We start from the raw sequence: 10,996 nt of genomic DNA, 5'->3' as shown, positions 1-10,996 counted from the left end.
TACAGTGTGTGTGACCTAACAAAAAATTATATATATCAACAATCCTAGGAAGCCTCATCCTTCCTAGGTATTTTTTTCAAGATTAATAAACGTCCCTAGGTGGTAGTTCAATTAACCGTATTTGCATTATTTTATTAAAGAAAAAGCTTTCAGTAACAAAATTTTTGATTCAATTATGTTAACCCTAAAAAATTTCTCTTCTGTACGGAATATACTGAACGAGCTGTGTTGGTTAATAAGAGGAATTCCATGAAGCTGCAATATAGAAAACATCTCATAATTACCACGTAGAATATGTTGGAAGAAAGGATCTCACTCAAACTCACAACTCAAAATATTTAGGAGAAGAGGTATTTTATATAAACTATAATGCTTGAAAATGACTTGATTACAAATGATTTGGTACAAGGCTTTATATAGGACTTCATGGAAAACTCTAGACACTAACTTAATTGCTAGAGTTCAAAAGACTCTTGCTTAAATGCTAGACATCAAAAGACACACTACTAGAATACTCTATGGATAGTTCTAGAGTTTAGACAAAATCAAGAATAATCTAGAATAGTCCATACTCTTCTATTATTTTAAGTCAAAATTATATTTTATTTATAACACCCTCCCTTAATTTTGACTATCCCAAGTAGGCTCCAAAATTTGTTGAATACGTTACTCTTGAGAGGCTTTGTAAAGATGTCACCTATTTGATCTTAGGACTTCACATAGTTGACCTCCACTTCATTTCTTGCAATGCATTCGTGAATATAATGATATTTTGTTTCAATATGCTTACTCCGTTCATGAAATACCGGATTTTTCGCCAAAACTATAGCCGACTTATTATCAACCAATATTTCGGTAGACTCATTTTGTGCCATGTTGAGCTCCTCTAAAACTTTCCTTAACCATATAGCTTGACAAACACAGGAGCATGCCGCCACATATTCCGCTTCACAAGTAGATAAAGTAACAATGGGTTGCTTTTTTGAACTCCATGAAAAAGATGTATCACCCATAAAGAACACATATCCGGTGGTACTCTTTCGCTCATCAATGTCACCGGCCCAATCACTATCACAATAACCAACAAGTTTGAATTCACTAGAATGATGATAAAATAACCCATAATCCATTGTACCTTTAAGATAATGAAGAATCCTCTTGGTCGCCTTCAAGTGTGTTGTTGTTGGAGTCTCCATATAGCGACTAACAAGTCCAACACTATATAGTATGTCGGGCCTCGTGCATGTCAAGTATCTCAAACTTCCCACAAGACTTTTGAAGTAAGTGGGATCCACCTTCTCACCTTCTTCAAAATTTGACAACTTTGTTCCACACTCAATAGGGGTGCTAACGGCTTGACAATTTTCCATCTTGAACTTCTTCAATATCTCCCTTGTATAGCTTCCTTGTGATATTAGTATTCCATCATTCATTTGCTTCACTTCAATGCCAAGATAGTAAGACATAGGCCCAATATCGGTCATCTCAAATTCTCTTGCCATGTCTATCTTAAATTTCTCGAACATACTTGGACTATTTCCCGTAAATATTAAATCATCCACATATAAGCACACAAGAAGAAATTCTCCATTTTTTGTAACCTTGGCATATAGAGCATGTTCATGAGGACACTTATGAAATCCTTGAGATTGAAAGTATTTGTCAAGTCTACTATTCCATGCCCTTGGCGCTTGTTTCAATCCGTATAGGGCCTTCTTTAACTTTAATATTTTTCCTTCTTGTCCTTTCACCATGTGTCCCAATGGTTGCTCCACATACACAGTTTCTTCAAGAACACCATTCAAAAAAGCGGATTTTACATCCATTTGATGAATTTTTCATCCAGTTTGTTCCGCCAATGAGATTATTAGCCTTATAGTCTCCATTCTTGCGACCGGTGCAAATACTTCATCATAATCCACTCCATGTCTTTGATTGTAGCCTTTGGCTACCAATCTTGCCTTGTATTTTTCAACCATGCCTTGGGCATTTTTCTTCACCTTATATACCCATTTCACACCAATAGCTTTTTGCCCTTTAGGAAGTGTTGCTAACTCCCATGTGTCATTCTTCTTGATTGACTCAATCTCCTCTTCCATTGCTTTCTTCCACCTTTCATCTTGCACGGCTTCTTTGAAGCTTGTTGGTTCAGTTTCCGCTAGAAGACAAAGTAGAGTTAAGTCAGAAATGGAGGGAAGCTCATCCATTTCATCATAAATCTCTTGAAGATTTCTATAATTCCTTGGTGGTGTCTCATCACTATCATTTGAAGAAGATGAGGGAGTTGTTTGTCCATCACTACTTGTAATTCGTGGTGATGTGGGAGGAGTGATATGTTGCTCATAATTTTCTTTGATATCTTCTTCATCAATAAATGGGAAGAAATTATAATCTTCTTCGGCATTGCTCCAATCCCATGAGCTTTCTTCATCAAACACAACATCTCTACTAATAACAATTTTTCCATTAATGGGGTTGTAAAGTTTGTACCCCTTTGCTCTTGCATCATAGCCAATAAAAACATTATTCTCACTTTTGTAATCCAACTTTGTTCGTAGCTCATCATCGACATGTGCATAAGTTAAGCTTCCATAAACCCGTAAGTGAATAATAGATGGTCTTTTTCCTTTCCATGCTTGTTGTGGAGTCATGTCTTTGACACTTCTTGTTGGACATCGATTTGACAAGTAAATGGCACAATCTACCGCTTTGGCCCAAAATTCCTTAGGCATATTTTTGTTCTTTAGCATGCTTCGAGCCATGTTAAGAATGCTTCTATTTTTCCTCTCCGCGACTCCGTTTTTTTGAGGTGATATTGGCACCGTTGCGGGCCTTCATATTCCATGATCTTCACATAATTTTAAGAACTCATTTGAATTGAATTCGCCTCCTCGATCCGAACGAATTGCTTTTATTTGATATTTCCTCTCCTTTTCAACTTGGGCTTTGAATTTTTTAAAGCATTCAAAAACTTGAGACTTCTCTTTAAGAAAATACACCCATGTCTTGCGGCTAAAATCATCAATAAATAATAAGAAATAACGGTTTTTGCTAAAAGATGGAGGATTAAAAGGCCCACATACATCTAAGTGAATAAGTTCAAGCGGCTCCTTTGCTCTTGTCATAGATTCCTTAGGAAAACTCCTTCTTGATTGCTTTCCGAATAGACATCCTTCACAAATTTGATTTGGATGATTGATGTAAGGCAAACCATTCACCATGTGCTTCTTAGATAGTGAATTTAATCCTTCAAAATTTAACTGCCCAAGCCTAAGATGCCAAAGCCAAGAAGAATCTTCAACACAAGCCTTTAAACATTTTGGATCATCATTTTCAATTTTGAGAATAAACATACGATTCTTGGTCATAGGCACCTTAACAATTAAATTATCACAAGAGTCTCTCAAGTTAAGAAATCCATTTTTCATGGTGATGGTGTAGCCTTTCTCCATTAGTTGGTCCAAAATTAAAATATTATTTTTCATACTAGACACATAATAAACACTTGAAATAAAATCATGATCTCCATTTTTCAAGCGAATTAAGATGTTACTTCTTCCTTTGATGGGCACTCCCGAAGAGTCTCCAAAAGTGACTTTGCCAATCACATTTCCATCGAGATCCACGAACAAGTTTTTATTTCCACACATATGATAGCTTGCCCCACCATCAAGATACCATAGATTGTCTCCCCAATTTTCTTTTCCTTTTTGTGCTAAAAGTAAAGTGGGTTCATTGCGTTTGTCTTCTACGAGATTAGCTTTCTCCTCAACTTGATTTCTTGAAGTGCGGCACTCAGAAGCATAATGACCAAATGTTTGACAATTATAACACCTTACATTTGATATGTCATACCTTGAAATAAATCTTCCTCTTCCACGGCCTCTTGAATTTCTTGTCTCGCACACTCTTTCATCCTTTTGATTTTCCTCTCTTTATTGGCCACGTCCTCTTCCTTGTCCATGTAAGAAGCCTCGTCCACGTCCTTGGCCACGACCTCTTTGACTTGTGTATCTTCCATCATTGTTTTTGAAAGATAATTTTGCTTGCAAGGCTTGTTCAATTGGTTCATTCCTTTTTAACATTTTTTCTTCATGTGCTTGTAGTGATCCCATAAGCTCATCAATAGTCATTTCATCTATATATTTAGCCTCCTCAATTGCCACGACTTTATAATCAAATTTAGAGACAAGTGAACAAAGAATTTTTTCAATAACACGAACATCACTTACCTCTTCTCCATTGCTTTTCATTTGGTTGACAATGGTCAAGACCCTTGAAAAATAATCCGAAATTGATTCGGATTCTTTCATTCGCAAAGCCTCAAACTCGCCACGAAGTGTTTGTAACCGAACTCTCTTCACTTTTACATCTCCACTAAAAGAAGAATTTAGAATATCCCAAACATTCTTTGATGTTGTTGCGGAAGCCACCTTTTGTAGCATAGAATCATCCAAACATTGATGGATGATCATAATCGCCTTTTGGTCCTTCTTTCTTTGGGCTTGTAGTTGATCTTTTTGAACTTGATTCAAATTTGCTTTATCTTCGGGCACCATTAATCCTTTCTCCACAAGTTCCCACACATCATTTGCTCCAAGGATCGCTTTCATACGAATGCACCAATTCTCGTAATTGTCTTTGGCTTTTGGCATTTGTCATTGATACATTCCATTTGCCATGATCTCCTTCTTCTTTAACAAAACACAAGTCTTCTTTGAAGACAAGTAGAACCTTTGGCTCTTGATACCACTTTGTTGGAAGAAAGGATCTCACTCAAACTCACAACTCAAAATATTTAGGAGAAGAGGTATTTTATATAAATTATAATGCTTGAAAATGACTTGATTACAAATGATTTGGTACAAGGTTTTATATAGGACTCCATGCAAAACTCTAGACACTAACTTAATTGCTGGAATTCAAAAGACTCTTGTTTAAATGCTAGACATCAAAAGACACACTATTAAAATACTTTATGGATAGTTCTAGAGTTTAGACAAAATCAAGAATAATCTAGAATAGTCCATACTCTTTTATTATTTTAAGTCAAAATTATATTTTATTTATAACAGAATATTTATTACTTGGCTACCAAGGACTATATATTAACGTTTGAGTTTCATCAGAAGTCGGTCCCCTAAAAAAATTCTTGTGATCCTGAATGGTTTAAATTGAAACAGATTTATTTATTTTGCTCCAACAAGTGTGTACCTTGCGCTACTTCGCACTTCCTAGGATTTATCTGGTCAAAATGGCTTTAACAAGTGTTCTTCGCACTTCTTCTTCGTGTGTCGGAAGTCAAATTTACTTGCGCTACTTGGCCACTGCTGCTAAACGCAGCCATGTTATTATTCCAACTTCCGTTCGTCGATTCTCTTCTCCTTCAAACAAGGTCTCAAATTTTAAAGACTATTCTGATGATCAAATTCAGCAACTGATTTCGGACGAAGTACTTATAGACCATATCATAACAGAACTTAATTCCATGAAGCACGAACTTCAGTTGCTTCGCGATGACAAAAAATTTAATTCTATGAAGAAAGGGTTTGAGTGGATTTCAAAACCCAAGAAGGTTGAGGTTGTGAAAGAGAAAGATCCATTCGTCAATGAAATCGAATCAGAGATATCAAAAGCGGAGTATAGCCGCGAGGTCAGTCTTTTCTTTAATGTTTTGCATGTTATTCTGAAATACATGTTAGATGTCACAGGCTATTGAATGCAATCTGCAGGAACCTTTAGATCATTAGATGTCAACAGTGAGAAAACCTAGTTGATAATAAAACTGTTAATACCAGACGGGATATATGTATGGGAACCATGAAAACGAACAAATAAGACAATTAAATGATTTCAATATGAACAAGTGAAACCAGGAAAAAAGCAAAAGAAGCTAACTGAGTACCTTGCGATAAGTCCATAACAGCTAACAGGTAACCACAAGTAACGGATTACAATCACTTAAGCCTTGAGGCACCATACCATCTGTCTTAGTTCGATGACATGTGGCAACTAGAAAGATCTAACTTTGCTAATAGAGTCTTTGCGCATGCACATCTATGATATATAGTTTTGTACATTAATTGCACTTCACCTAATATAGAACAAAATATGGAGTACTATAGTAAATCTTAATGTACATTGAGTAAAAGAGATCTGAACTGTGATCTAGAGCTAGAAGTTTAGGACTCCTCTTTGACTTGACAAACACTGCTTGATAATTCTTTAGAGTGAATTTGAAAATGTTATCTTCTTTGCTGAACACTGAAAGAACCACTTTGTAGCGAACATTTGATTCAAACTTGAATATGTCAGCGTAATCCTCTCTCACTTCAAGCCAAGAACTCGGACCAAGCTCCAGAATATGCGAGTCTTCTTCACTAATTACTTTAAACTTGATACGCGCATCTCCTGTGCTGAACATTGAGAGGGGCACGGTTAAGCCATCTACCATAAGATAGTATTTAGGAATCATGTTCAAACGTGACGCTAAATATTAAGCATCAAAGTGTACTTTGCCTGTACAAACTTTGAAGGCATCAGGCAGTGTTCTCTTTTGAGTGGCATGGAAAATTTGAACTCTTCTAGCTAAGTAAATTAAATGCCTGAATCAAGAATGATTGGGACGACCCTTTGACCCCTGAAACAACTGTAATCAACATCCACTACAGTGGTATTCCAACTTATACCACTCGGTTTTCGGTGAACATTAATTTCAGAAAAGTGCATAATTTGTTGTATATTTAAGACTCAAGATATATGTTATGTAGTCTCAGTTTTTTATAAGATCTGTCTGTATGTCTTGAATATTTGTAATACTAGTTCTTTTGTGTTGTATTACAGGCTCAAATGCGTCTTTTCAATGGCTTTCAAATAGAATTTGATAAACCTGGCAGAGACACAATTATTGTGAAAGGGAAGCATAAGAAAGAAATCATCAAAATTAAAGTTTTCAGGCCACGCAATGCATTCAGCTCAAACTTAAAAATGCCAATAACTGTCACAGTTAGTTCCCCAGAAACTGGGTTCTTTAACAGTACAACAGCTGCGTTTTTTAACAATACTACCTCGGTTGAGATCCATTGTGTTGTTACAAAAAATCGCTACGTAGTCGACAAAATTATGGACCCTAGTGTAGACGGAAATCTTCGGGGAGTACCTTTTGGGTAAGTTATATTTCATCGTTAGTTTACAAATTTAATTGTATTTTGATGTCAAATAACGACCGCTGTTTTCTAAAAAATTTCTGATATCTATCCCCCAGAGAGTTACCAGAAAACTTGAGACGCGAATTACACAATTATTTGGAGACACGGGGAATCAGCTTCACTACCACAAATATGCTTTACGATTACATGCTCAACAAGATCGATAGAGAAAACTCGAGGGGATTGGAACCTTTTATGAAGATTATAGATGCGGCATAACTTCTCCCATACAAGTATATAGTTATATATATGATAGACTGTACCTATCTCATATATTTTATAAGTTTACATAAACATATATTGCATTACTAACCCTTATAATTTGTCATTACTCATTATACGCACTGACATGATGTTATGCGAATGGTTTTGTGTGATAATAATTTATAGCTGTGACTATGTTCAATAGATGAATTCTTAATGTATGAGTTTAATACCTTTCCAGTACCTCGGTCCTTGAGGATCTATCTGTTTTTATGTGCTTGAGGATTAAACTTCTAGGGAAGAGTTTTATTACGAAGTATTTCAATGTGTTTTAACCGGATAATTATATATCGATTTCTGACCGAGTAAGCTCAATTCTAATCAAATTTCAGAATTTGAATAGCATTTGTATAGTTTGCAAATTAAAAAGGTTAAAGTCTAAATATAAATCTTAGATAAAAAAAAGCAGGAACCAACAGTAAACTAAAGAACTGAGTTCACTAAGAGACTAGAAGTTGTTCATCACTGTTATCACTCAGATCCGCAGGATATTTAAAATTTACCTCTTCTTCCTCGGGGATCTCAGCACCTTTTAGATTATAATGATCCGTTCTCCATCTACGTTACCTTTTTTTCTAAAAGACTGGAATTATTAACCAACCTACTATTTTAGTGTTTAGGACCATTATGCTCTGTATTGGAAAGTTTTCGAATACATGTTGATAATCATATTGTTTGAGATACTTTTTGGTTTCCTGGCTTGTGTTGTTATTTTAGTAGCTTATCTTTAGTTAATATCCAGATCTTCATAGTTAAACTCTTGCAGTGGTTATTGTAGTTGATGTGTTTGAAACTCGAATTGCGTTTATATGGATACCTCTCTCATACTTTAATTCTTTTTTCTTGCTGCCCTGTATCTGCTAGAACATATCCTTTTGTGCTTATTCAATTAAACTAACATTGTTGATCATAAATCAAAGGTTTGACTTCATTTTATATTAAGGCAGAAGCAAGTTCGAATTCGAAATTTGTACTTTTTTACTATTTGTAAACTTTTAATATCTCTTAAATATTAAAATGATCACTCAAGTAAAAGTTATATATCAGTTTATTTATCAAACTAAAGGGTATCATTTATATCACTAAATTCATAATAAATATCAAAGAGATATCTCAAAAAATATTGCTCGAGAATTAAAATTTATTTTATGAAATTCTAAACATTTTTCATAAATCCTATTATAACCAAATGTTATGAATTCATAGTAGTTTAGATGATATTTTGAGATTTTTAAAACTTTATTTATTAATTATCTTTATTTAAATAAAAAATGACTACAAAATTAAAAATAAATAGTAAATAAACTTTTAAAAATCTTACTATATTATATAAAATATAAAAATTTCATACATTATTATTTGGTTGTAATAGGATTCCAGAAAAATATATAGAACTCTATAAAATAATTTTTAATTCTCAAATACATATATTTTAAGTTATATCTATTTGATATTAATTATGATTTTAATGATTCAAATGATACCCGTTAAATTTGATAATTAAACTAATATATGAACTTAAGTTGAGTAAACACTTTAATACATAATTACTTGCCCACACATTATTTATGCGTGTTTTGATCATGTATATAATATGAGTCTAGGATAGAAAAGCAACAAGCACGCACCTCCAATTCATAGACCTTTTTAGTGTGACTTTAAGGGGCCGACCACATTATTCTAAAATGGTAGTTTTGCTTGCTGAATTATGGTTTCTACAGTGTTCTTGCCTTCTTGGTGTTAGAATTATTTATTTTACCCATAGAACTTCTTGAATAAGAAGTTTTTAGGAGGTGTGTGTTCGGTGGGGTATAAAAGATTTTTCAATTCGTTCGTGTCATATACTTTCGAGTCGTATATTTTCGTATTTCGTGTATTTGAAGATCAGACACAAAACCGATATATTTAGGGTTCGTATACTTTCGTGTTCGTGTACTTTCGTTTCATGCCGTGTTTTTTGTGTAAAACTGAATATTAATGTTAATTAAAATAAATTAATAAATAATTAAAAATATAAAATTTTTAGGCAATTTTTTTACGAAATATATTAAAATATATATTTAGATCACATTCATATACATATTATAAAATTTAGTAATTATTTTAAAAATGATTATGCATATATCTATTATAAATATATATATATATTATAAATATTAATATTTCATTATAATATTTATTTATGTCGTATACTTCGTGTCGTGTACTCGAAGGGAAAACACAAAACCGACACTAAATCTCGACCGTGTACTTTCGTGTTCGTGTATTTTTGTGTCGTGTACTAAAATGGCAAACACAAATACTAAATTTTCATGTCGTATAAGTCATGTCATGTCCGAAATTGCCGAGTCAAGGTGTAGTGACTTCCTTGGACTCCATCTAACCTTGTGTATATTAAAAACCTCAATATGGAAATGTAGTGCAGCTTTATATGGTTATGTGCATCAAATGTAGCTAATGAAATACTCCGTTTGTCTCTTTCATTTGTTTACACTTTTTTTTGAGATATCCCTTCCGATTATTTATATTTCAAAATTTTCCAAAAATAGTAAAGTTTTATATTTTTAAAATAACTACATCCACTACTTCTCTCCATTATACCCACTTTATACATATAATATTAATCGGTCTCACTACTTTACTCAGTTTTTTAACTCTCCTTCACTACTTTATCATTTTTCTTAAACTCCGTGCTCAATCTAAACTAGTATTTATGCCCGCGGTGCAGGGCACTTATAGTTATAAAACGAAAATAAATTACATATCATTCCATAATACAGAATTAGTCATTAAATAACGGCCACAGTTGAGTTTCAAACATTATGCGAATTACATAAATTTTTAACCGAAAATACATTCATATGGTGAAAATGTATTTTAAAAATGTCTTAGAATTCCTTCAGTGCATGAGGTCATCTCCTTTAGATTGTTGTTGTCTGTGTTGACATCTTGTCGAGATGGCAAGATGAGGTTGTTGCCTGTATTAAACTTGTATTAGTACAAAGTTGAAGTCTCATCTTAATGTAAGTGTACTATAATGTATACATTACCTCTGTCGCATCATCTTCTGTGATTTTCATCTTGTTAGTCCCTTAACAATATAGCAAGAATTACAGAAGGGGGGTTGAATGGAATTCTTGAACCTTTTTCTTAAAATAAAAATGTTCAACTCGATTATGGATATATTTGTTTTGATTAGCACAATGCGGAATGTAAACTTGAATGAATCAAAACATAAGTAATTAAAAACAAGAGTCTTTAAAAACTTTCTGTTAGATTTAAACAATTCCACCAGAGATATATTTAATATATCGAGAGGACTCTGTGTGCAGAAATGCCCACAGCTGCTTACACAATAGAACTGCTAAGAACACAGGAAATGCTAAAGATAGTGATTACAAAGATTTCTCTGTTGTTGTTTCTTAGCTCTCTCAGTTATTTTTCTATTTGCTACTCTCTTGGTTTATATAATACCAAGATTACAAAGTCAAAAGAACTGAACAAATATAAAATCTAACAGTCTT

At 33.5% G+C, this 10,996-nt stretch overlaps 2 protein-coding genes and 1 long non-coding RNA gene across 3 annotated transcripts; 1 reads left to right on the top strand and 2 right to left on the bottom strand.

Moving 5' to 3' along the window:
- Window positions 1-3,935: 3,935 nt before the first annotated feature.
- Window positions 3,936-4,655, bottom strand: LOC141714294 (uncharacterized). The gene has a single exon (XM_074517822.1). The coding sequence runs from the start codon at window positions 4,653-4,655 to the stop codon at window positions 3,936-3,938; it is 720 nt and encodes a 239-aa protein (XP_074373923.1).
- A 495-nt stretch (window positions 4,656-5,150) lies between these two features.
- On the top strand, window positions 5,151-7,646 carry LOC141710753 (uncharacterized). Its single transcript, XM_074513287.1, has 3 exons — window positions 5,151-5,653; window positions 6,844-7,166; window positions 7,265-7,646. Exons 1-3 carry the CDS (start codon window positions 5,255-5,257, stop codon window positions 7,425-7,427), a joined length of 885 nt encoding a protein of 294 aa, XP_074369388.1. The 5' UTR covers window positions 5,151-5,254; the 3' UTR covers window positions 7,428-7,646.
- A 2,593-nt stretch (window positions 7,647-10,239) lies between these two features.
- LOC141710752 (uncharacterized) lies at window positions 10,240-10,555 on the bottom strand. The gene is made up of 2 exons (XR_012571048.1): window positions 10,523-10,555; window positions 10,240-10,450 (listed from the first exon to the last, which is right to left on the bottom strand). It is a non-coding gene; the product is annotated as an uncharacterized LOC141710752 (long non-coding RNA).
- Between the last annotated feature and the right edge of the window lie 441 nt (window positions 10,556-10,996).

The sequence above is a fragment of the Apium graveolens genome, chromosome 3 (genome assembly GCF_009905375.1).
Source record: "Apium graveolens cultivar Ventura chromosome 3, ASM990537v1, whole genome shotgun sequence".
Lineage (NCBI taxonomy): Eukaryota > Viridiplantae > Streptophyta > Magnoliopsida > Apiales > Apiaceae > Apium > Apium graveolens.
Note: the sequence above shows the minus strand (reverse complement) of the source record. Positions and strands in the feature narration are given on the sequence as shown.

What these genes read in the sequence shown, in the direction of transcription:
- LOC141714294 (XM_074517822.1), bottom strand. Translation starts at nt 4,655, where the DNA reads ATGCCAAAAGCCAAAGACAATTACGAGAATTGGTGCATTCGTATGAAA.
- LOC141710753 (XM_074513287.1), top strand. Translation starts at nt 5,255, where the DNA reads ATGGCTTTAACAAGTGTTCTTCGCACTTCTTCTTCGTGTGTCGGAAGT. An exon ending in AAGCGGAGTATAGCCGCGAG is followed by an intron (nt 5,654 to 6,843) that starts GTCAGTCTTTTC and finishes GTTGTATTACAG; the next exon opens with GCTCAAATGCGTCTTTTCAA. An exon ending in CTTCGGGGAGTACCTTTTGG is followed by an intron (nt 7,167 to 7,264) that starts GTAAGTTATATT and finishes TCTATCCCCCAG; the next exon opens with AGAGTTACCAGAAAACTTGA.